Source organism: Drosophila innubila, assembly GCF_004354385.1.
Source record: "Drosophila innubila isolate TH190305 chromosome 3L unlocalized genomic scaffold, UK_Dinn_1.0 0_D_3L, whole genome shotgun sequence".
Taxonomy (NCBI): domain Eukaryota; kingdom Metazoa; phylum Arthropoda; class Insecta; order Diptera; family Drosophilidae; genus Drosophila; species Drosophila innubila.
In genome coordinates, this window is record NW_022995376.1 from 179,665 (window position 1) to 206,348 (window position 26,684).

The 26,684-nt window shown below is 33.7% G+C and overlaps 3 protein-coding genes across 5 annotated transcripts; all 3 read right to left on the bottom strand.

Annotated features, from left to right (window-relative positions):
- Positions 1–3: 3 nt before the first annotated feature.
- Positions 4–16,224, bottom strand: LOC117788029 (nucleolar protein dao-5). Its single transcript, XM_034626684.1, has 9 exons — positions 16,138–16,224; positions 7,369–7,447; positions 5,986–6,170; positions 5,711–5,805; positions 5,522–5,636; positions 4,742–4,875; positions 3,098–4,489; positions 1,501–2,465; positions 4–477 (listed from the first exon to the last, which is right to left on the bottom strand). Exons 2-8 carry the CDS (start codon positions 7,409–7,411, stop codon positions 1,517–1,519), a joined length of 2,913 nt encoding a protein of 970 aa, XP_034482575.1. The 5' UTR covers positions 7,412–7,447; positions 16,138–16,224; the 3' UTR covers positions 4–477; positions 1,501–1,516.
- A 1,443-nt stretch (positions 16,225–17,667) lies between these two features.
- LOC117787407 lies at positions 17,668–20,949 on the bottom strand. Of its 3 annotated transcripts, XM_034625920.1 has the most exons (3): positions 20,808–20,923; positions 19,433–19,627; positions 17,668–18,612 (listed from the first exon to the last, which is right to left on the bottom strand). In XM_034625920.1, the coding sequence occupies exon 3, from the start codon at positions 18,243–18,245 to the stop codon at positions 18,003–18,005; it is 243 nt and encodes an 80-aa protein (XP_034481811.1). In that variant the 5' UTR covers positions 18,246–18,612; positions 19,433–19,627; positions 20,808–20,923; the 3' UTR covers positions 17,668–18,002. The 3 variants fall into 3 exon arrangements, with proteins under 3 accessions (XP_034481811.1, XP_034481810.1, XP_034481812.1); XM_034625919.1 differs by lacking the exon at positions 19,433–19,627 and having other exon boundaries at positions 20,808–20,949; XM_034625921.1 differs by lacking the exons at positions 19,433–19,627; positions 20,808–20,923 and adding an exon at positions 19,231–19,414.
- A 1,173-nt stretch (positions 20,950–22,122) lies between these two features.
- LOC117788078 lies at positions 22,123–26,468 on the bottom strand. Its single transcript, XM_034626744.1, has 4 exons — positions 26,389–26,468; positions 26,244–26,301; positions 23,274–23,396; positions 22,123–22,665 (listed from the first exon to the last, which is right to left on the bottom strand). The coding sequence occupies exons 1-4, from the start codon at positions 26,466–26,468 to the stop codon at positions 22,471–22,473; spliced, it is 456 nt and encodes a 151-aa protein (XP_034482635.1). The 3' UTR covers positions 22,123–22,470.
- Positions 26,469–26,684: the final 216 nt, after the last annotated feature.

Below are 26,684 nucleotides of genomic sequence, written 5' to 3' on the forward strand. Positions count from 1 at the left end.
TAATTTTTTGTATTTTTGTTTTTATCATATATTTTTTATTTTGTTGGAGCACTCGTGTCGAGCCTAGAACATAACTTAAATATTATGTGTACACAATTTATGGATTCTACAATTTAAATAAGTTGTATAATTTTTAAGAATTTTAAATTTGTTTTCTTTCTAACAAATTTGTGTATTTATCTAACTTCGTTCACATTCAATAACGGGAAGTGTATATTTTTGTAAAATTTAGCTGACAAAATTAAAATTTCTTTTGTCTCGGCCACTATCACGAGATTTGAGTATTATATAATGTGCTTGTGTTTTTGTTTTGTTTATGTTAAGGTGTTTGTTACTTAAAGTAGATCTCGATAAACTTTAACTATAGAAGTATAAGTAGGTTGCGTTTAAGAGTCTAAAATAAACAATGGTTGAGAAATTATGTTGCCTAGGCACCTGGGACGCTTTCTAGTTGTTGAAAGTTATTTACATCTTCAGCTGCAAAAAAAGGAATTAAACAATTATTATTAACTTAAAAAAAAATTACTTTCGATTTTATTCCGAAATTTTAAATCCTGAGTTTTCACTCTAAATCAACTTCTGAGGTCCAAATTAGTTTAAATCGACACTTTAAATTTAATTTTGAGAGGTTTAATTTTTCTGTAAATAATCAAAAAGATATCTGACAAAAAATTTGTCTTGTAAAGCTGCTAAGTCAAAGGTTTCACCAACTTCAAACTTCCATAACATTGTCAAAACTTAACCGATTTTCAAGGGGTACGTCGTTTTGATCATTATTTATTCCCTTAATTTATTCTGCGTATAAAATGTATCAACTTTAACAAATTTATAACTTTCGTTATTTTTTTTTTTCGAAAATATCATGTACTCCTCTTTGACATTTCCGGATAAATATTTTTTTTAAAATTTAAAATCTCCAGTTTTCCCTTTTAATCAACTCCTGGTGCCCTAACTGGTATAAATCGACACTTTAAATTTGATTTTGATTGGCTTCATTTTCCTGTACAAAATCAGCCCGAAACTAACAAAAAATTTGACTTGTAAAGGTGTCAGTCCAACGTTTTTCCAAACTTTAAACTTTTATAACTTTGTCAAAATTCAACCATTTTTCAAGCGGAAAGCCATTTTGATCGTTATCTAGTCTCTAAATTTATTATGCATATAAATATTAACTTTACAAAATTTTGAATTTTCTCCTTTTTTTCCGAAAAGTCATAAAATTTTCGGAAAAAATATTTTATTCCTGAGTTTTCACTTTTAAACAATTCCTGAGGCCCAAATTAGTATAAAACTACGCTTAAGACTCGATTCTGAGAGGTTTAATTTTTCTGTAAAAGATCAAGAGATTTGACTTGAATTGTTGCTAGTCAAAGGTTTCACCAACTTCCATAACTTTGTCAAAACTTAACTTAATTTTCGACAACGTAACGTACTCCACCTATGGGTTTTTTTTGAGATTTGAAATGTGGAGTTTGTATTTGTGTTGCCTAGCGGTATTACCTTTTTTCACTATCGACTAATATGAATAATCTTCATAAAATTGCTGACTCGGTCGCGATCCCATTTGGATGCTGCTCCTCACTGCTCCGCCTCCTCCTGTTCCGGATCCGGCAGCGTATTCGTGTCGATGTGAACGCGTGACTTGCGACGGGACAATCGCTCGCCGGCGTATATCTGTCGATGAGAAATAGGAATCACTACTATGATGCGACGGTGACTGTGACTGTGACAGTGACTGGGACAGTGACTGTGACGGATGCAAAGCGGATGCAATGGAAGATTGATGATTCTGATTTTGATTTTGATTGATGGATGCCTGCTGATAATTCTGATTATGAGCCGCAAATGGATTGTAGGCAACGCTCTCTGCAGGATCAGGAGCTGAAGCTGAAGTTGGAGCGGCATACGCACTGGCATACGGGCGACTTTGAAGCTGAGGCGGAAGCTGATGTGGATGCGGATGTGAATGCGGATGTTGTTGTGACGTAAGCGGCTTAAGCGTGGGATCGAGTGCATCATTCAGCGTCACATCGTAATCATTCTCATAGAGCTCGTCCAGATTCAGCTTGGCTGGCTGTGACTCTGGCGTTGTCTCTGTTGGCACCGATGTGGGAAGCGCGCTGCGTGGCGGCAACGTCGATGGCGATGACAGCTCACGATCTCGCTCCCGTTTCATGTCGTTGCCACGCAGCAGTGGAGCACCGTGCTCCAAGAGTCGCACACCGGATATGGTAGAGCCCATGTCAATGGGTGTGCTCTCTGTGATCAGTTGCTGTTGCTGCTGTTGCCTCCCTGCCACGCCCACTGGCTGAAGGCCACGTGGCAGATAGGGACTTCCCCCGCGCGATGGTAGAAACGGTCGCTTCACCACACGTACCGAAGCTGTTCGTTGTGGCTTTGCCGGCGTCACCTCATCCCCAATTGCCGGCTCATCATCCGTCTCCGACTCCGTCTCCGTGGATTCCCTAAAAGAGTATCTATACTTATTACTCAGAAGTGGAAGTGAAAAATAGGAAGGAATTACAAACAAAAAAAACATTAAAATTTTAAGAAAGCAAAATATGGAAAACTAGAGGGCTGCACCCCCTGCTTGCTTCGCTCGCGGTGCTACAGTCAAGCATACTCGATCATATATGACCAACTTAAATGTCCGATAAAATAAAACAAACGTAGACTTGATCTGCCAACAATGTAGAGGAACCTATAAATCAAGTTTGGTGTCTATTGCTCTGATAGTCTCTGAGATCTAGGTGTTAATACAGACGTCAAGAATATATATACTTTACTCTGCCGCACCTCCTTCTGCCTGTTACGCACATTTTTTTTAATGCGGGGTCTAAAAAAATAGAATCATAAATTAGGAAATTCAATTAAGATAATTATTAATAGTAAAAAACAAATAGTGAAATACAAATTCGGAAGATATAAATTAAGAAAGTCCAAAATTTAGAACACTGCTATAAAGAAATACAAATTGGGGAAAAAATTTGAAGGTCAATTTCCTATTTTATGATTCCTTTTTTTTTCGTTTTGGTTTCTTAAAATTTTATTCTTTGTAATTTCTTAAAAAATATTCGTAATTCGTATGGGGTGGTACCTCTCCGTCTCCTGCTCCTTCTGCAAGGCGAGCGCAGCTGTTGTCCTGGACGTGGGCAGAGCTCGTTGCCTACTGGACTTTGGCAGCTTTGGATTACGTCGCAGCGCATTGACTCTAGCACGTGAAGCTGGCACAACCGGCTGCTCCTCCACAAGCTCCTCGACAGGCTCGTCCTCCTGCTCCACACTCGGCACTCGCTCGATGGGCTGTCGTGGACGCTGGACAGGCTTACGTGGTGCAGGACGGACGCGTTGTGTCCTCGCTGGCGTTGTCTTTTCTTCGTAGTCCACATCATCCACGATATCCGGCTCCGCTACTGGCGGCGCACGTGTCCGACTTCCTGCTCCTCCTGGACGCTTGCGACGTGTATCGGGTGCATAGTAATCCTGATCCTCGAGCAGGGGCTTCTTGTCCGTCACGGGCTTGCGCAGCGAGGAACGGGTAGGCTTCTGCTCCCGGGGAGATGCAGTGCGTCTGCGTGATGTACTCCGAACTGGTTGCTCGTAGTCATCCTCCTGCTCCTGCTCCTCCACTGCCTCTTGATAGTAATCCTCATCTACCAGTTTAGTGGCCGTGTTTTTCTGCACAGGATAGGAATACTTTTTCTTCTCATTGATGGGCACAGGTCTGGCAATCCGTGGAGGAGCGCGGGGACGGGAGTAGACGGAGGCAGGTGCCGCCTTAGGAGTAATAAACTCGGTTAGTGGCTTGGGCGTTGTCTTCACCTTCAGTGGTGTTTGCTCCTCGGCTTCCTCCACCTGATGCAGTCCGTAGGGCTTCTCATACTCGTCCAGCTCGTCCAGCACATCCTCCGTTGAGGGTGTGGTGCGTTTCTCATTATTTCGTCTTCGGCCGTTGCCGTTGGAACGTCTCGGTTCCTCACGATCAATGTCCCGATCCCGTTCCCGATCCTCATTGAAGCTGCGTCGCTCGTCCACGCCACGTCCTGGTTTCCGAACCGATGCCTTACCCCTGCCCCCGCCCCCTGATGAGGTGGGCTTACCCCGACGCCCACCTGGACGATTGGGTCGATTGGGTTCCTCGTAGTAATCCTCACTGAGATCATCCTCATCCCTGTATTGATTGCGGTTCCTCCCCGTCGGTTTCACCTCGACCCGTGGATCCTTGTCCTCATATTCATCGTCATATTCCAGCGGCGGCTGTGGTTTGCGTGGACGAGGTCGTGCCTTGGGCTTGTGACGATATCCCCGATTCTCGTAGAAGTCATCCTCATAGTCATCGTCGTCGTAGTAGTCGTCCACCGGCCGACGGCTGTAGGGTCGATGATAGGGACGCTGAGGGCGACGTCTTGGCTGCAATGGAGGCGCCTCCGTTGTTGTTGTTGTTGTGCTCGTCGACGACGTCGTCGTTGCCATGTACAGCTCATCGTTTCTGAGTACGGAAATGAGCATAAATACGTGTTAAAATCAGGGAGACAATTAATTAAATCAATTAAAATTTTTTTTTTTAAATTAAGATTTGTAAATAAGTATTGAAATTTGGTCTTTATATAATAATTTTTTTTTCGATCGTTAAATAAAAATTATAGAATTTAAAAAGTGTTTAATAGGTTGTTATTCTTAAGATCACAATAATTACTTTTCCTGGAATATTGTCTTAGTTGTAATAGTTTAGGATTCTCACCTGTTCCAATACTTTTGAGATCCCTCGCAGTCCACATCGGAGGCAAAGTGACAAATGAAGGTGCGCTGATCAAAGGCCGTGAAATTGGCACACAGAAAATCGTGACGAATTCCATAAACGCAATGATGATAGATCTGCAAAAAGAAGAATTAGATAATGAAATCTGTTGGTTCAACTCGGAAATATTAAAAAATTATAATCCTATTTAAGAGTTTAAGTTACAGATGGCATAACGGAGGTGTGAACAATTTCTGTTGTTTAACGTCTCGTAGCCTGGCAAAAAAATTTCAATTTGAGGTCAAGATCGACATGCAGACAATTTTTTTTCTCTCATGCTTTTTTTTGTATTTTTGTTTTTGGCTTTGCGTTTGGGCACGTAAGTCGCAAGTCGTCGACAGCAAAAGAGAAATTACTGGATATGAATTACGCGGACGATGTTTAACTTGACCAATTATAACACCACTCCCCACACCATTTTTCCCCCTCTGCCGTCCACAGTACCGTGGCGTTTTTGATCACAAGGTCAAATTCTCGAACTTGAGTGACTTTGAATATTATTAAACTATCGTTCAGGAGTATTTCATATGTAACTTATAAAAAATTTTTTTAAAATTTTTAAACGATTAGAACACTATCTCTATAACCATCGTAGTAGGAAGGACTGGTAAAAAAAAATTGAGAATGGAGCATTAAAAATGATATGTGCAGGAGATTAGAACTCTATCTTGTTATATCCTTGCCAATGTTATTATAATTTGCTTAATTTTTTGTTTTGCTCACCTGACATTTATACTCAATAGAGGCATAAAAACCATCGTGCAGTCCCTCGCATTTGAAGTGAATTTCATCCATGGGTGGTACAGTGGACAAAAATGGATAGCTTGACAGATTGTAGCTGTAATTCAAAAAAGATGAAATATACAATTACAATTATTTTTTATTTTTTTGATATTCTTAAAATGATATTACCCGTGCAGTTCTCGTGGCAAATTTGGATCCCAGACATAATCAATTTGAGGTATGCCCGTCAATTTAGAGTTTTTTGTTAGCGTTGCATTGTCGGACTGTAAATGAAAATTAGTTTTTAATCCTTACATATTAAACTGTTTGTCATAATTGACTGACTTATATTTGTGCAGGCCGAACGGTAAGACCACGTTGGCTGAAATTCATCTTACAATAAGACAGCTTTTTGTATTACATATATCCTTACTTAAGTTGCACCTTAAAGTTGAAGTAATTACCTTGTTTTCCTCACCCTCACTTGTTGATACTTGTGGCAGTTCCTCATTTTCAGGGTCATCATCCGGAATGGATGTTGTTGTGGATGTTGTGCTGGTTGCGGCTGTGGAGGCAGGTGTTTTGGCAATGGAGACCTTTTTAAAGGGCAGCGCTGCATCCGTGGATGCCAGTAAGCCCAATAACAGCACTGTCAATTAAATTAAAGTATGTTAAACTTGCATCAGTCTTTTATTGTCGCATCCGATACGAATGGATTATATCACCAATTTCGGCAGTACGAGTTGTTTTTAAACCACAATTTAGTTATAACTAGTGATATAAAAATACATCAACAACTCGATTTTCGCGGAAGCGATTCTCAACTACTTTAACTAGACTATTATTTTTGACACTTTTTCAAAAACTTTAAACTGTCATAATTTTGTCAAATCTGAACCGATTTCCTCGCGAAATGTAATTTTTATCATTATGTGGCCCTTATTTCATTCTGCATCATAATTAAAAATATCAATTTTTCTTCCCTAACTGTCCTTTTTGCCATAATTTTCCATTCTCTTCCCTGGACACTGTTTTACAAACTTCAACCTGTCATAACTTCGTTAAATTTTAGCCGATTTCCTTGCGGAATGTAAGTTTTTTCATTATTTCATCAGTCTTTTATTGTCGCATCCGATACGAATGGATTATATCACCAATTTCGGCAGTACGAGTTGTTTTTAAACCACAATTTAGTTATAACTAGTGATATAAAATACATCAACAACTCGATTTTCGCGGAAGCGATTCTCAACTACTTTAACTAGACTATTATTTTTGACACTTTTTTCAAAAACTTTAAACTGTCATAATTTTGTCAAATCTGAACCGATTTCCTCGCGAAATGTAATTTTTATCATTATGTGGCCCTTATTTCATTCTGCATCATAATTAAAAATATCAATTTTTCTTCCCTAACTGTCCTTTTTGCCATAATTTTCCATTCTCTTCCCTGGACACTGTTTTACAAACTTCAACCTGTCATAACTTCGTTAAATTTTAGCCGATTTCCTTGCGGAATGTAAATTTTTTCATTATTTCACTACTAATTTGGTTCTGCATCAAAATTGGAAAGTGCATTTTTTTCCGTCACTGTCAATTTTTACCATACTTTCTATCAATCTCAGTTTTTCCGCACTCTTACTTTAAAAGTTTTTCAGGAACTACAAACTGTCATAACTTTGTCAAATATTTACCAATTTACTCTTTTCGATTCTCGATCCAACTCGATTCTTTTTTGTCTTTTTGGTATTTTTATATTTCGATTTTAAACTCAATTCACAGTTTTCATTAACATCACTGGTTTTTCGAGTGTCTGCGCCTGAACATTTATTTTAATTTCAACTCACCTGTTGCCGTTGTTGTGAACAGCCAGCGTTTGGCCCTCTTCATGGTAATAAGTCTTTTGATTTTTTTTTTTTGGCTTTGCTAGAATTAAAACTAAATATAATGAAATATTATGCAAATTTAACAAGCAAAGAAACACACACAAAAAAGGAAAAAATTTGCTAAAAACTTCGGGGCGTGATTTGGATAGATTTATGCTTCATGTCTTGCGAGTGGCCTTTTGGTTGAGTTCTTCACTTGATTAACATTTTCGGCACGCAGTCAAACCTTTTTCTTTTTCTTTGCTTGATTAACGTTACTTTTTTAACTGACAAGCAGTTAATTGAATAGTCTTATTGATGAAATTAAAGACGCAAAGAAAGGCATAGCTTCAAACTAGATATGGGTGTAGAAAGTGTTCTAGACTCATTTTACGAGTATGTTCAATTTAAAAGTCTTGAAATGGAATCCAAAATGTGTTAAGATTGTTAATAAAAAAATAATATAAATAAATAGTTTTTAATTGAAATAAATTGAATAGAGAATGCATAAAGTGTACATATTGAAAATCTATAAAGAAACGAAATTCTTACTATTAAGAAAATAGCTATTTATTAAAAATTTAATTACATTAAAAAGAATAAATAATATGGATTGATTTTTTAAATTTTTAATGCAAATATATGCTCTTGCTTAAAACTCTTTCACTTAAGCGTAATATCATAGTATCTCATTATGTTTTATCATTTTTTTTATGCACAATGACTATGCTAAATTTTGTTTAAATTTTAAGTTAATTTAAAGACATGTTTTTCTTGAATTAATTGCATAATTAGTACCTGCCTGCAATGTCACTTACGCAAAGCGCAGCGAAAGGGCAACAAGTCAGAGAGACAGACAGACAGACAATTTAAGTATAACTGTATCGAATCGAAAAGTGAACGATACTCCTTACAGTTACAATTACAATGCTCCGACACTTTCATTTTCCATGCGTTTTTTCATTGACTGTGCAAATTGCAAAAATTAAAATCAAAAGTATTTGTGTAAATATTTTCATTTTGTCAAACACTTTCTTGACCAACTGTATTGTATTGGCGTGGTTACAGATTCCAAGCTGCCAAAAACCTGCAGTTGTTTTATTGCAAAACAAAATCAGACAGTATACAGGCAGAAAAAGAGGGAGACAAAGACAGAGAGAGAGAGAGAGAGAGAGTGAGAGAGATTAAAAGAAAAAGAGAGGCATGAGTGATTGTCTTTGAAGTTAATTTAAAACGAATACAAATGAAAGACAATGCTATGCAAAAAGTTCATGAGAGCATTGTAATTCGGCAACTTGTCATTGTTTTTTTTGTAATATCAGATAAACTGCTTTATTTTGCATTGTTTATTGATTTGCTATAAATTCGATAATCCATCTATCAGGTAATTGTAGAGCGGGGCGTATACGCAATGTAAATACAAAATGTCAGTCTACTACAGTTGTTGAAAGGAAACTTAAGTTAAATAAATGGATTGTGGATAGATTAATGGATTTGTGTATATGTTTAGTTCAAGTAGATCACCGACAGCCTTTCATTTATTCAAGGCGCAAAATAATTTGGAAACAGTGTTGGTTGCACTTTGTATGACGAAGGTGTCTTAATTTGTTTTGTTTTTTTTTTCACTGGTGGGTTCAAAGATTCATCGTTCACACCCCGCTCCAAAATTAAAGTGTGTCGCGCATTTTAAGTGGATTTTTATTTGTATTTTTCTTGATTTTTTGTGTGCCTTTTTTATATTCTTTTATGTACAGTTTGTGTGCGTTACGTTCAAATGGTGAAGACGGCCTTAAGTTGTGTGCAGTTTCTGACATTTTCAGCTGGTCTCTTAAATATGTGATAAAATATGATAATCGGCAACGTGTTTAGTTTATTGCATTGAGCTAAGACCAACTGGTTCTTTTAATATGACATCAAATGCGTAAAGCGATAAATAATATTAAGTATAAATGTATATTTTATTTATCGTATATCTATTAACAGTTGACATAGTAGTAGTAAGTTAAATTTCTAAAAAAAAAACAATGTGATTATATTGCAAAATACGATGAAGTAAAATTTTAAATTGAATTTTAAAATTTATATTCAATACCTAAGTTAAGTAAAGGATATTTAATTGGAAAGTATTAGTAAAAGTACCAGTTATATTAAATAACATAGAGATGTAAAAATTTATCGAATTATGAACAACTCGATTTTCGCCGATGTAAATTTTGTTAATTCTACATCAAAATTAAAAAAATGAATATTTTTACTATCGCTGTCAATCGGATTAAAATTTAAATGTAGAAACTTAACGACTGATGGTTTTTATTTATAATAAATCCATTGACTGCTCTATGCCCTCTACTTTACAATGTTCCAAATATGTTTTAAACAAACACATATGCACATCTTAGCCATTATTTGAAATGTCTAAGGTCAGATTTGAAAGCTCTTTGAAATTTATCAAACAAGCTAAATTTATGGCTTAGTTTTTGTTTTTGCTGCATATAAAGTGTTTAAATATTTCAATTTTGTTGAACGCTAATATATCAATAAGGAGCTATAACAATAATGATTAAGGCATATTAATTTTTACAGCCCACCATTGAGTGGAGACAGCACAGAAATGAACTCGAAGTTTCGATGTTGTTAAATTTTTTTAGCCAAGTTCAAAATCAAGGCTAAAAAACACACGAATATCGGTAAATCGTTTTTGCATTGTTGTTGTTTATATTGTTTGTCTTCGTCTATCAAACAATTATTGATCAAGTCACAGTTAAAGTCACAGACACTGTTGCAGTCAGAATTGCCTCAATTTATTTTAGCCGGAAAAGTAAGTTAAATTTTTGACAATGTCACAGGAAATTTTAAATTAGAATTTCGTGTATTTTATTGTTCAGTTCATAGTTTCGTTTTGGGTTTTTATGAGAGCAAAGCTCCTTGAATTTGTGCAAATTTGTCTAAGCAACGAAAACAGCCAACACAAAATTATTTTTCACATAATTTAACAATAAATTCTATCTATGCGTGTCTGTGGTGTTTTTATTTACAAGTTGATTTTGGCAAATGACTTAGACAATGAGTGGCGTTAAGAATCAGAGATTAATGTGATTGAGGTCATTCACAGTCATAGACACATTTTTAGTTAAATATAAACAATGCACAATTAGAATACAAATTTAAGATATTAATTTCTGACTTTTGATTTGCATTATTCATTACCCAAAGGTCACAGTGTCTCGAGAGACTTGTCTAGAGATTCAACAACAAGTTGAACCTGTGTCTTGTCTAAATTAACTCTCGATTTCATTTCCATTTCTAAACGCTTCAAGTCAAATTTCTTTGAAATGTATCTTCGTTGAATCGTCGCGATGTCAGCAACTGGTTTACCAGAAACCAGATACGCTTAGTCAAACAAGTGTTTTGACAATATTGAAAACATAAATAGTTTAAACACTTTGTAAATTATATTATTTTGAATAATTTTAACTATTTTTAAATATAAGAAACCAAATATCTGAACTTTTTATCTTGTCAAAACACTTTTGTGACTACCTAACATATGTTTTCCCTTTTTTATTTAGCTTGATAATATTTAAATTATATTTGTTGTATAATTTATATATATTTGAATAATTTTAGCTATTAAAAAAAAAATATCTTAGTTATTATTTTGTCCAAAGACTTTCGTGACTGACTGTAGTTTTTCCATTTTTTTTTTTTTTGTTTAACTTGATAATATATAATTTATATTTAAAGTCTCTTCAACCGGTTGCTTCTCCGGTCCGTTACTGATCTTCACTAGGTGCCGGCTCCTCCCCGGTTCCTCCCCGGTTTCTCCTCGGTTACTTATCCTATTCGCCTGCTGTGTTGTCACTAAAAATTAGCATCTCTGGGCCACAGTGATTGGATTTTTGACTTTTCTTTCATTTTATTTATATTTATATTTTTTTCTGTGGTCTTTCAAGGTCGATGCTGCTTTTGTGACTTTGAATTTCTGTTGAATTTTTTGGTGCAGACTTTTAATGTTTTGTTTTTCGCATTATATAATAAATTTAATATGAGCTAAGCTAATTGTGCATTGGTTTTTGTCTCTTTTTTTGTTTTTATATTTTATACATGTTAGTTTGATCTTACTTTACCAGTCTATTAACTAAAATCTATTTAAATTTTGTTTAATTTCCTTGACAAATAGATTTTCTAAAGCATCTGCGTTGTGTTTTTTTGCTCAAGTGAAACTGAAGTCTCCGTTTTGGAAATCCATTTTCAGTTTCAATTAGTGTCTCTTTGCTGCTTTTTTTTTTATTATTATTGCCGTTTGCTGTTCAGCAAATAAGTTAATGGTCGATTCCGGTTGCAACTTATTTAAGTCGATTTTGGCTTGGCAAGTTTATCGTGTCATTTAAGAGAAGTTTACTATATATATATGAGAAATCTTAACAAAGCACATGTTCACACCCATATAATTAATCCCCTTTTAATTATTGAATATTAGGCGATATTTATAATTTAAGAAAAACTGAAAATAGTGAAAATATTGTTATATTGTTTCACATCAGGGGTGTTCAAAGCTGCCTTATGGATGTGCCCGCACTAATACAAATAAAATAAATTAACTTAAATTTTTTTGTTTCAATGTGTACACTGGAAAAAATAGGAACATGTTTGTTTAAGTGAAAAAATTAAATTACAAATGAAAAAATGCGAATAGAATAGATGCGTAAGACGATTCACAACAAAGTATAGTTTTTCGTTTTCAGTGTATACGAAACAATAAGGCAACAACAACTTACATCGGGATAAGCGACGAATCACTCATGCAACAACAATGTCTATAAAGTTGTTGTTGTTGAGCTCGGCGACATGTCAGAAAGTGAAAAGAAAGAGAGCGAATGTGTAAAATTGTTTTTGTTTTAAAAGGATCGAAAGGGACGGAAAACGAAAAGTCAAAAATTGTATGTGTAATTTGTCAATGTGAACTACGAGCCTACTAATGTGTAAGCTCACACACTTCCATATGATATGTGCACAACAAAACAAATGTGCGTCGTGTGTACAGGCACTGAGCACCCCTGTTTCATATATTTGTATATTTAGATACAAATGCAATCGTTGCAGATGGATGAAAGTAAAGTTTCGAAAAAATGTTGTTGTACTTAAGTTGTTGTTGTTGATGATGAAAGTAAAATCGGCGCAGTTTTGTTTGGCCATTTGGCAAAAGATGCGCACAGTAGCAGATGCAAAGATACATAGATACAAAGAAAACAGCTGCAAAATGTGTATAAACAAATTATGGCAATTGTTTGTGTTTTTAGCAAGTAATGTAACAACGACAACAATATATAGTAGTAGTAACAACAACAAAGACAACCACAACAACAACATATTGTACAATGTACATGGAAAATAATTAGCTACGCTTGAGATAATTTTGCAAAGTTTTGCCACGAGATTTGGCCCTGAGTGAACAAGAGATTCAGTTGCTATATAACAACAGCTAGAAATGCATCTTGATATTAAATAAAATAAGATTGTCTCAGCTATTGTGTGTCAAAATTTCAGTCTTCTAAGTATTATGGTTTGGTAGGCTTTGAAATGATCAGTCAGTGAGTGAGTGAGTCAGGGCAAAGAGTTTTATATATATAGATTTGCTTACCTCACGCACAAAGCGAATAATATTTGCAAAATAATCCACAAGAGTTTCCAATATTATTTTATTTTCTGTTTATCTGAAGAATTTTTTTTTTTGTTTTAAAAATATTTTTTAATTTTAGTTTAATTGCTGCTGTAAATAAAGCAACAAATAGGAATGTTTTCAATAAATTACACACATACTCACTTCAATCGACAGAAAGAGCGAAAAAGAGAAAAAGAAAAAGAGCCACGCAAATAGAGTGAGACAAAGAGAGAGAACGATAGATGTACACAGCTAGTCAAGATAGTGTTTTGACAAAGTAAAAATTCACATATTTATGTTGATAATTTTAAAAATTTGTAATTATTTTTTTATTTTTAAATTGCTCTAAGAATTCAATTTAACAGAAATTAAAAGAAATATTCATAAAAAAACATACTTTTTATAATCAAAATATTTGATTTTTAAAATATAAATAATAATTGTAAAATAGCAAGTAATTTAAATGTCGAAAAAAAATATAAATTTGTTTTCAAGAGAAAATGTGTAGTTTTTTTATTTTGTCAAAACATTTTCTTGACTAACTATTTATCAATGCAAGGGGTGTGTACTTGTGAAAATTTTTTGTTGTTTAACACTCGCGTATTTCCATTTGATATAAGATTCAAGAAGGATTAATTTAAGATTTTCTGATAGTAGCACAAATATGAACCGGGTATTATGGGTATTACGACACTGGAGTTTAAGATTTTCACAACAAATACAGCTGCAATTGCTTTAAACACTTGATTTATTTATTTATTTTTAATAAAAACAATAAAGTATTGTCGTAATTAATTTGCATTCAAAACTTTTGTTGTCCATATATATATATTTTATATAATTTTTACAACACAACAATGCAAAATGCACACACAAACAGAGTCTATATATGTATATAAATGCGTATATATATGTATATACACTTGTACGATTGCTCTGCGCATGCGCAGCGTCACTTTTATAGGAGTTGACTACGCCCACTTTGCCCACTTACTGTTGCCAACGTGTCTTGGCTGCCGTTCACCAGGCTGACCGTCTGCTGACTGAAATTGCAGACTGTTGGCCAACTTTGTATTGGCTTCAAGTCTCGTATTTTGCCATCGAATCGAGTCGAAACGAAGCGAAGCTTTTGCCTCGCTAGTTTTGTATTGGTAACAGGTTTCTTGCTGCTTCATCGCAACGGTTTAAGGGGGCAAATCAAGAGACAAAACAACTTAGAGAGAGATTAAGATACTGAGAGACAGAGAGTGAGAGAGCGCGAATTGAGAGAGTGCTTGAGCTTTTCACTTTATAGCAATTTTTTTTTATATTTGTTACACTTTTCCTATGTGCAATAGTTGGAATATGTTTTTATTTTTGTATTTGCTTTTGAATTTACTTCATCTTGACTTTTTTTCTTTGAGCTGCTCAATCTTTATTACAGATTTTTTATTGCTTATTTATTTACTTATATTTCAATTGCGGTTCAGTCAATATATTAAAATTTACTTTTCTTGTAAAGTTTTGCCAAAGTTATCATTATCAAAATTGCATCCCGTAAATCGGGTCAGTTTTCTTCAAGTTAAGACAGTTGTAAGTTTGTCAACGTAGTAATTTTACGACAACCGTACCGGTACAAGTTTTTTGGTCTTCGGTTCTTGAAAGAGAATTTATTTCGGTTACGGTTTCAGTTCCGGTACCTAACATGAAGCGGTTAGTTTCGGCTAACGGTTCCGATACCGGTTACGGTGCTATTTCCTGGTTATTACTATACAATTTTCTTTTATAAAAAAAAAAAATTACTAAATAATTTATTTAAGATTTTAAGGGCTCAAAATTATATTATGAAATTTAATTTTAAATCCATTTATATTGCGTATCCCTATTTAGATTTTTTTATTTATCTACAAAAATTACTTAATTTTCAATTGGGCTTATTATATTTATTTTAATTAAATTCAATATCATTTTTTATGCATTTTTGTAATGCACGATTTTGAATATCACTTTTAAAATTTTATTGTATTTAAAATTAAAAAGTTACTGAATTTTCGCTTAGTTATTTGCATTTGTAATACTTTATGTTGACTGATCTATTAACTAATCACAATTGATAAATTGTTTAAATGCATTCCGTTTTATTTGCAGACTGGCCGCAATGACATAATGACAATAACACAACACAAATTACCACAACCAACATCATTAACAATAACAAAAACAACAACAACAGCGCCATGCATTTCAATTAATGAACTAACGTAAGCCAAATCCATCTGACATTAGTCACACACACAACAAAAACAACAAAGGTAACAACAACAACAACAAGAATATGAAAATAACCGTAACACAAGAAACCAATGGACGCTGTCCAGCGACATAAATTGGTTAAACGGCTCATGAATTATTGCGTATACCCCGCGTGGTGTGGATCACAATTAAATTTTAGTTAGGCCATATTATATACATATTGTAATCTACACACACATACACTGAAAGAAAATGCATTGATTCTTTAATATTTACAGTTTGATTTTAAATTAAATATGGATTTATTAGATTTAAAGTGTACGCACTTAAAAAAAATATAAAGTATGAGTATATTCAATTTAAATATATTTCATATTGAACTACATGACCTTTTTATTTTAACTTGAATAAAATATTAAAAGGAAATACAAAACATATTTAATTTGAATACGTCTTAGTTAATTTTGTTTTTTCTATCAGTGTAAACTAAATCTTTCAATCGACTGATTGCAAAATAATGTTAAGCATTATAAAGATTTCAATCAGTGCATTGTTGTTGTTGCTGTTATCGGTTGCGGTAACTGCGGATTATAGTTTTTTTTTTTTACTTTTAACTGCCAAAAGACTTGAGGCTGTGTCTGTACTCTTTATATATATATATATATATATATATATATATATATATATGTGTGTGTGTGTGTGTGTGCGTCTATTACGTCACAGCTCCAAAGTACTTGGAGTGTTGTGGTGCACTGTGAAAGTTGAATTTGATTTTTGCGGCATCGACTGTTGACGTTGTATTCAAATTGGAGCAGGCAATGGAACTGGCTAAGACACACACAGTCAGACATACTTACTTATAACTTGTTACATTTAAAAAGTCCACTCATATTCAAGCAATTGCTTTGTTGCATTATCTATCTGTATCCATTGTTTGTACCCACCTTATCTATGAATGTGGGCTTTTGGGTCTGCTGAGAACGGGAGCAATATGTCGTCGCCTGCAGCTAAAAAAATATCTATATGTGTGTGTGTGGGTCACCTAGCTGAACCGGTATTTCGCACACTTGTAGTACTCCTTCTCCTCCTTCTCCTTGTCCTTAGTTGTAGTTTAGTTTTAGTACATGTTGTAACTGTTTCCAACTGGTCTCCAGTCAGCTACCAACTTCCAGCTACCGGTTTCCAGCTCAGCTCTCATGTATTTGATCTGATAAAAATTTTGTAGCACTTTAATAACATAATCATATTGCTTAATATTATTGTTTTTGACCCCAAATTTAATAGGAAGTTAAATTAAATGCCTAAAATATTTAAATGGTAGTAAGGTAGGATTAAGGTTTATATTTAAATAAAAATATCCAAAATGCACTACTTTTGTGTAAAATTAGTAAATTTATTGCTCTCACACTGAAGTGCACTCTAACAATACTTGTTTAGAACTGAACTTTAAATTATGTTGAATAGTATTTAAATGGTTCCTCATGCGAAATTCGTATATTTTTATAAGAAAATAAAAATGAAGCTAAAAATTAAATATTGATCACCAAATACAAGCATAAAAAGGTAACATTATTTTGGAAATTCAACAAAGAAAATATTCAGATATTTATAAATGGATTTTAAAAAATGGACACAATTTTATATTAGTTTTCTAACTTGTAAAGAAAGCAAAATATATCTGAATGAAAAGGAGGCATAAATTACTGTATTAATCCAAGAAAAACATTTAGAGTGCAAAAATTACGAAAACTTATTTTTATTGATGTTTCGATAGATAGGTCTATTATTGGATTTTCCAGCATGGTTGATTCCGGATTCTTAGTCAATGTTTCGTCATAAAGATATTTGTATTTGTATTGTAAAGCTTAAAAAAACATAATAAACAGTTGAAGAAAGAATTTCCCAAAAAAAAAATGTATTATTAAAAAGAATTGCGCATTATTTATTTATTTATTTTGTGTCAACTAAGAACAGTTGATTAAAATCCAAATATATTTATTAAAAATTGCTCTTAATTAAAATTTAAATGAAAATCTGAAATAAAAAAAAAAACAAATTAAAAATATAAAAGTCTATGGAAATTTAAAAAAATTTTCAATGAAAATATTTGTATTTTCTGCTGTCCAATTTAATTTATTTTTTAAATTTTAATGTTATAATATCATAAATCCTTGTTTTTATTTCTAGGTTTAGTTTTACTTATTTTCGTTGCCAAAATTTTGGTATTTTGAGTATTATTTGCCGATTATCTTATTGAGAATTTTATTAAAATATTTTTATTGTTTAGTTGTCATTTGCAACCATTCGCAAATTGTTGATTTCTTGGAACCAAGAAAACCCCACCCAAAAAACGTATTTTTGACCGATTTGCATGAAATAACAACAAAACACATGCAGATTATTTTTATTGTTATTGTTAAAAGCATAAAGTCGTTCAACTCGTTTTTGTTACTCGTGTAATACGTAATTACAAGAGAAGAATGTTTTTTTTTGTTTTGTTGCTGGGTATGTTTTACATTCTCTTGAAAACCTTGAAGGCTTTTGCTAACAACTGAACAAAACACAAACTGAGAAACTGACAAAGTGAATTGCAATTCCGCAATCAGTTCGAGTTTGAGTTTGAGTTTCAGTTTGTTTTTGTTCAGTTATTGAACAACTCAACACCGAGTTGACCTTGCGAGTTTACGCATATAAATCGATATCAGCTTAGTCCGTTGAGTGCTTAAACGACGAAGAAGTTCATAACAATTCGAAGCACTTGACTCAGTGTACTGTTGGAGGCTGGTAGGTCATTGGCAGATACTTGGGCATCCCGCTGATCCTCCTCCAGTTCGGCTCCATAGCGAATTATATACCACTCGGCTATAAAATACAAGGCAAGTGTGATGAGTCCGAATTTAAGATAGATTTTGAATATATCTATAATGTGTCGACACAGCTGAAGCAGCCACTCCATTAGCTTCATCTTGGGACAACGTTGCGTATACGCAATCAAGGCGGCAGTAAATTAGTAGTAGTAGTTCTTGTTGTTGTTGTTAAATGCTGCTCTCTACAACGGTAACAACTTTTTGCACCTACTGTTGTCTGTTGTTTGTTGTGTAGGGTCGAAAAGCTGGCAAAGATTGCAATTTGCGTAAATGAGATCGCTTCAGGCGTCACTTGGGATGTATATCTCTCTCTCTCTCTCGCAGTCTCTCATTTTATCACTTTCTCAGTTGGGTTGCTTATGCAATTGTTGTGTTACAGTTGCTGCTGCTGTTGTTATGGCTGTAGCCAGGGTTGCCGCATAAGCTACTTTATAGCTAGTTCTCGCTATATTTCATGTTCGACAGCTAAAGAAATTGTTAAAATTGTTATTAGTTTGTCATAAAAAAGTTGGCTATATTCTAAGATATTTTTTTTCATTACTATTTTTTGAAATGGAAATTTTATAAAGAAATTTAAATTTTAGTGGAATAAAAGAAGGCGTTTTTAAAGCCATTATTTTCTTTGCAAATTTTGTTTTTTAAAATGGATATTATAAAACTAGGGGGCCCCCTGCTCGCTTCGAGCATACTCGACTCTCGTTTTCCATACTAAGACTTGATTTTCGCCTGATCGGTCCTATGTCAGCCGAACTTTGAAACAAACTTGATCTGTTTGCAATATAGAGGCACCTAGATACCGAGTTTGGTGTCTCTAGGTCTTATAGTCTCTGAGATCTATTTGTTCATACAGACAGACGGACATTGCTATATCTACTGGGCTATTGATGCTGACCAAGAATATATATACTTTATAGGGTCTGCCACGCCTCCTTCTGCCTGCTACACACATATTTGTTGAAAAAAACCCAATAGACCCCTGTATTTTTTTTTTAAGTACGGGGTCTTAAAATATAAAGTGTGTTAAAAAAAGATAAAGTTGGCAAAACTGGTTGTTACTAAAACAATTGTAGCGATTGTGTATACCGTAATAGTGTAGAGTGTTAAAGATGCACATTTCGCTTTTGTGAGCCCGTTTGATGCTCTCCCTTCTCTCCTCTCCCTTCTTTATTGTAGTTTGTTTCGTCGCCTCATTTGAATTTTATAGCGTTAATAATCTCTTGGTTAAGATTTGACTGTTTCGCTATTTCGGCCTTTTACAATCTTAATAATGGTTTGGTTCGGTTACCTCATTAAGTTTTTAGTTTCTGCTTAGTTTCTGCTTCAATGTAAAGTATCTCTCTCACGTTGTCATTTGATCATCTCAATTATGTTAATTTGTAGAGCAACTTTGATCATTTATTATTATTTTATATTTGGTTGGTTTTGGCTCTATTGTTGTTTTTGGAGTTGAGCTGCTTTTATTTGCTCGCTTTGCAAAATGCTCAAAAGAAAGAAAATAAAAAATGTTTAGCGTATTTAAATATGATTGAAAACTAATTTGTTTTGGGGCGGCAATCTCTTATATGTAGATATAAAGATAAATGATTTAGTAATAAATAGTGATATAAATAACGGGATAAATAAAAATAATTGGTAGATTGCAAAAATGATGTAATCAAAATCGAACAAATGTGATGAATCTTATGAAGTGATTATGGCTCAAGTAAATATGAAATATGATATATGATATTAATATACGAATTGTGATATATAGATTTTTACAATCTGGCTTGGCCTTATGTATCCGGTCCAAATGTGGCTCACATCAGTCCACTATACTATATATAAAACTGCCATGGGAACGATTGGGCGGTTGGCGATTGAAGGATTAGTATAAAAACTTTAATCAAAGTCACAGAATATGAATTGTATTTTGTGTTATACTTCCTGACCAAATTTGGATCTTTTCGGTTCAGTATATCATGTAGCTATCATTAGAGCAATCAGTCGAAAATTTAATACAGTAAAAATGTGGACAACTTGGTATATAAAAGGCAAAAAAACAAATTAAATATATTACTTAAATTTAAAATCTAAAATGTACGGGCTAAAGACACAGAGTTGTTGCAATGCAAAACATAAATAAAAAATGCATAAACCAGTCTCCAAATGGACAAAAGTGGATTGCCTTCTTTGCGTTGGCAGTTGAAGGCTGTTTTGCGACTGCTGGCAAATCGTACTCGAATTCGAATTCTTCCTGACTGTGCACAAAAAAAGAAGCACATAAATGCTGAAGTTGAAGTGCTGCATAAATTGAGCTGCATCGGACAAAGAAGCTTCTGAGCTAAATCTACAAACTGTCAATTCATAACATTACGACATTAAATTTAAGATGCGAAGCTGAAACTGACTGACAGTGCTGCCACATATTTGACATATTTTCTTAAAATTAAAAAGCTTTCAAACATTTAAAAATTAAGCAGGAACTAGCATCAAACAAGCTAATCTGACAACACTGTCTAGTTGTAGTAGCTTCTGTCTGAAGATGCGTAAAGAACTTTTTATAAGAGCGAATTATAGATCTGTTCATTCTCTCAGTCCAAACATATTCAAACGTTGACAGTTGTTTCTTCTTTCTATTTATTTGTGATGCTTAAGTTTACAAATTGTGCATGTCTTACCATATGTTTTCTAAAGACTTTCAGTCAATCACATTTAAGCTTCAGTGAAACCCATCTCGATGCTTTCAATAACTTTTTACGTACGATATGATTTTCCTACTCTTCCACTTAACTTTAACATTATAATTACTTTATTTATTATTTGCTCAGCAGTATACACAAAAAATAAAATTTAATAGTTGGCATCTGGAAACGTGATATTTCCAATTCGCTTCAAAGCTTTCTTGAAAGTCATATGATCAACAGCTGATCTCCAAGCAGAGCTTTAAGTGTAAACACGTTGGTTTGACTTGTGCGAGAAAGAAATGACTATAGACGGCTTTGAGCCAACAAAAGCTGAAAGCTATAGATTTATAGCGGCCAGAAAAAAATGAATGGCCATTTCAAAGCATCAAGCTTTGGCATTTATATATTTCGCCTAAAAGCATGCTTTAGAGAATGTAAATTGTTATTTTCTTTTTTTTTAACTTCTTGCAATAACTGTAGATCAGAATAATAAAATAAGAAAATAAATGAAAATCAGAAAATACACTAAGTCAAGAAAGTTTTTTGACAAAACATAAATTTATACATTTGCTTTTTTTCAAGAATAAGATAGTCGGAAATTAAATTAAAATCCCTAAAATCTATATATTTTGTTACAGAAAAAATTTTGTTAAGTTTTGATTGTTATTTTTTTTTATTGTAAATCAAGTTTTATTTCAAAATATATTTCGGGTTTGAAACTTTTTCTAAATACCTAAAGAAAATAATAATAAGATTAAAAATAAAATATAAAAACCTAACAAAAAATATATTTTTTTAAAGAAAAGTTGTTTTGATGTTTGATTTTGTTTTATTTTTTTCATACATGAAATTTTATTTTATAATTATGTTGTGTCAGGTACATCAATTTATTTATGATAGTATGTGTAATGATTGGTGAAGTGATTTTTAAAAACTAACATACAATGCTTAAACAGGAAGTTTTTTAACTGGAAAAAAACATCTTCAAAGCTTTTAAAAGTTTTTTTTTTCGTATTTGAATTGTTTTTTAATTTCTCCCATCGTTTTATTCAATGGCCTCAATTATTTCATATTCTTCATCTAAAGAATGATCATAATCAATGTTGAATTTGTTTTTGATTTTACTTTTGTAATCCTTAAGCTCATCATCGTTTTCAAATCTATTTAAGTTGTAACGGTGGCTACCGCGTTGTTTGCTGTTGTACTTATTGTTGTTGCTGTTGTGGCTGTTGCTGGTAGTGTTGTTGTTGTTGCTCCTGTGTTGAGTGCTTGTACGTCTAGAGGGTGTGTTACCTATACTATTTTGATATTTTTTATTATTCCTACTACTATTTCTGCTGCTATTATTTTGCCTACTTTGATATTCTCTATTTACTTTACTATAATTATTTAGTTGTGTTTGGGATTTTGATTTCGATTTTGATTGCTGCTGTGATGATGAGTACGACGATTGAGAATTGGATTTGTGTCTCAAGCTGCCTCTAAAGCTATTTTTGGTCATTTTATTGTAGTTTATTTGTGCGGTGTCATCTACGATATTGTTGCTGTTGTTGCTGCTGTTGCTGTTGTTGCTCTTGTTTTTTGACAAAAATTGTCGCTGTCTGCCTCCTCGTTGCCGATTTACTTGCCCAATCCTATACTCATCATCAGCCTTATATCATACCACATTCTGCTGCTGTTGTTGCTTGTCGGGTATACGATAGAGTTCATCGTTGTTCTGATACAATTGCTCGGAGCTGGCACAGTTCACATTTGACCACCAATCGCAGACACGAACGGCTTGGTTGAAAACTGTCCCATTTGGACAGAGGAACGAATATTGATGTCCAGAATGCAAGCACCAATGCCAGACCTTTAAATATATAACCATATATAGATTAAATTTAGTAGTCACAATTGTGAATCCAACTGTTTTCAATACCCATTAGACCCGCTTTTAGTTAGTACTTCTCTTTGGTTCTTTTGATATTGTTGAAATAATCTGTGCTAAAAATGGCTCGGTTCAAATATGGTAAGCATAAAAATCAGTTGAGATTTCTATGTAAAAAATTAAATAAGGCTTTCTTTATAAATTTAAAATTACTAATTGCTTATTCGCTAAATCATTCGATATGATCTTCTTAAAAAAATCGCTTATTTTCTGATCTGAATAAAAAAATGTTGATGAAATACTCAGTTCTGTTGCGGTTTTCACTTTTGCAAGAATTTTCAGAAGCAAGTATTTTAACCTGTTCTAATTTCATTTAGGCTTTTTGTCTAAGCTGAAACAGGACTGAATAATTAAGTTCTTCTTTAAAAAGCATCAAATATATTTTACTTTAAATTAAACTGATAACTTTTTGAAAATTTTAAGCTATGAAATGAAATAAATTCACATAGCCAAAGAGTAATGTACTATTGTCAATCGTTGTTTTTAACCATATTATTGCGAATATGAGTTTAGCTTTCTGCATGTTTCACCTGACAGCGTGTCTCAATGTCCGCATAGTATCCTGGCTGGCGCCCTTGACAGTTGAAGGACAATCCTCGGGGCACGGCATCGTAGGCTGGATAATCCTCGCCAGCTATATAGCCATCAATTTGCTGCAATATGAAGACAGATGACACAATATGATGTATTTTTTTATGTTTTATTATTTATAATTCAGTGTGAGAATGTGAATTATCTCACTGAGTGCAAGTACGAGTACTCGTAATGTGACCTTAGTTCGGTTTTTGGTTTTTGTGTGATTATGATGATAATGATGATGATTGCCCAAGCTATGCACATATAAATCATGGCAAAACAACTGCAAATTGATGTCTAAACAATAACAAATTACGAGCTGCAAACAATTGCCATACAAAACTTGGTACACAGAAAAACAACAACCGAAATTTGAAATGCAAATGCATCAACCAAAAAATCTGTCGAAAAGCCAGAAAAAAAAACAGACTAGAGATCAACAAAAGAATCAGATTCAGTGAGTGTTAAAAAATTGCATAAAAATGAGAGAGGGGTCAAAGAGAAGGCGTGTGTTTGACAATAATAACCGACGAAAACAAACAGACAACTGTCAATCTCATGCGTATGAAACCATGAAAAGCTAATACTGCAACAAAGCGTGACAGATTTTCAAAGTTGCAATCTCATAATAACACATTACATTAATCCCATGACAGGCATTCTACAGAAACTGTGATATCTGTTTTTTGTTCATCATATGTATATTAATACAAATTTTATAACATATTTTTCATCGCAACATTGTCACGCAACATGTTGCACGGGAACGAACGAGACTAATAATATTTATTCCATATTTGTACTGCCTTTTCATTGTTCCTGGTAGTTCTAAAACAGCACCTACATAATACCTTCTGAAGCTATAAATTATACACTTTCCCAATTCAAAAATTAATAATCGATTACAATTTAAATTTATAGATGATTGCATCCTCCTTTTAATTTTATTACCGATTAATTTAAAATTGCTTAAATCGATTGCATACTCAGCTTAATTTTATTACGATTACTCCAATAGATGGTACACTAATAATTTTCAGAGTACAATGTCTCACTGAGTTGAGAGGCGCAGTGCCTCCAAACGCTCTTCACAGGCATTAGCTTAGCAGGTATATGGGCTCTTTAAATATCAGACAATGACGAAGACTTTAAAACAGCAACAACAACAAATCAAGCAATTTTTCTTTCTTTTAAGCTGTCTATGTTTTTGTATTTGTTTTGGTTTGTTCTTCTTTTATTGTTGTTGTTACTGTGTAGAGCAGGGCACCAAGGCTAATTGATAAAAGACAACAAAAGGAACAACAAGAAATGGTTAAAAATAGCTGTAAACGAACACAAAAGAAAAAAAAAACATGTGGATCAATCGAGCGCACTCGACAGAAGGATACCCTGTGCTTAAGAAATTATGCCCTTGCAGAGCCTTTGATTACATTTTTGATTGATTGTTCCTATCTCAAGAAACAAAGAAGTTTTTCGCACTAAAACCTAATTTTCTACCGATTGTTTCTATGGCCACTATGTGATATAGTTATCCGATAAAGCAATTCAACTTTGGTCAAAGTGTAAGAGTCTGTCCAAAATATACATTCTGTGAGTTAGGATAGCTTAGGATAGCTCAAAAAACAACAATTTTTTCAATATTAAAGTGTAAATTTTGACCACAAACTTCACCGACTGGCAAGTCAAATTTCACAAAAAAATCGGCCTTATTGCACGATATAATCGTCTTAGCTTCGTTTTGTAAAAGTTTCAGCTTTCTAGGTCTTACGGTTTGGTCTTCACCATGATCAGTCAGTCAGTGAGTCAGGACAAAGAGTTTAATATATATAAATGCCTTCTGTCAAATACATTATACCCTTTTTTTTGAAAATTTTTAATGGATACAGGGTATAACCAGCAAACGATGACCACACTCAGACTCTTGAACCATGGGAATAGGGAAAGGGGAAGTGTGCTAGGGATCTTATGGTTATAGGTCTGTGTTTTGTGGTGTTGCACGGACGTGAGAAGATGTCTAACACTTTGCAGACAGGTTGACGTCGTTGTCTGCACTTGCAAAATCGCAGGCAGTAAAGTTTCAAGAAAAAAGCAGAAGATCTCTTTTTTAGTCTATTTTCTTAAGTTGCAACAATTGCATTGATATTGTTGTTATTGCTGTTGTTGTTGTTGGCTGCAACTTTGCGTGGGAATCTGTTGTTGTGTTTGCTGCTTGTAGATCGCTATCAAACAAGAGACAAATGGTGTGCGCAATCTTTTACTTTGCATGAGTACAGAAATTTATCTGCAATGACAAATTTTTCTCGGTGTGTGTGTCTCATGATATGTCTGCCTTTTCTATATGCATAGCTAATGAAGTTATCAAATTTTGAGTTAATTAAAAATTAAAAAACTCTTAGTCGCCTCATTCCCAGGCCAAGTATTGAAGTAAAAAAAATCCAGACGATAAATGCAAGATAATTCACAAAGAGCAATAGGCAAATTGGAAAAAGTAGGACGGTTGGAAAACACGAAAAGAGGGAACAGGTCAACAAATAAGTACACTCAGAAATAATTCTAAATACTTAAATTCTAATATGTTGAAACTTATTTATTAAGCATGAATCGGTCATAAATTAAACACTTACAATAAATATTAAATATGACAGCTAATAGTCGGCTTTTAATCAAACCTACTCAGAATACAAAAGATCATGCCAAACATTAAACTTAAGTTTGTTTAGTTACCTACAGAAGTATCAGAGGTTTTTATAATCTAAGATTCTATAGTCGATCTCTTACAGACTTTTGTTAATAATCAAAACATTCCAATTTCGGAAATGCCGATTTCGAACTTATATTTCTTGGTTTTTTTCTGAGTGTAGGCAGGTCAACCAATAAATAGCTGCAATGGAGCATCTTGTTGTTGCCCGCCACCCCCAACTTACCCCATTGACACAGTTATCTGCCAGCAGCAGACCGAGCACGACAACAAATACGATGGATATGCTGGAGGTGAAGCAGAAAAAGTTGTTGTAGCTGTAGTTGTTGTTGCTGCTGTTGATGTTTTTGTTGTTGTTGTTGCTGCTGGTTGCACGATGAAGATGCTGCTGTCCGCAATGTTGTTGTTCTTGGAGTAATTTGTTTCCTGTTGTTATTGTTGTGGCTGCCATAATGTCTGTGATTTTGGGTTTACGGGCAACGCGGCGTATACGTATTTTAAATGTAATTTTGTGTTTACTTTGTTGTTTTTCTTGTTTTTTTGCTATCTTAGAAACAAGGAAGAGAGGGAAAGAGAGAAACAAACTGAGCTGAGTGCTGTTAAATGATTGGTTTGAATATATTCACTGCATTCACTTTGCTTGTGTGTGCACAATTTTTAGAAAGGA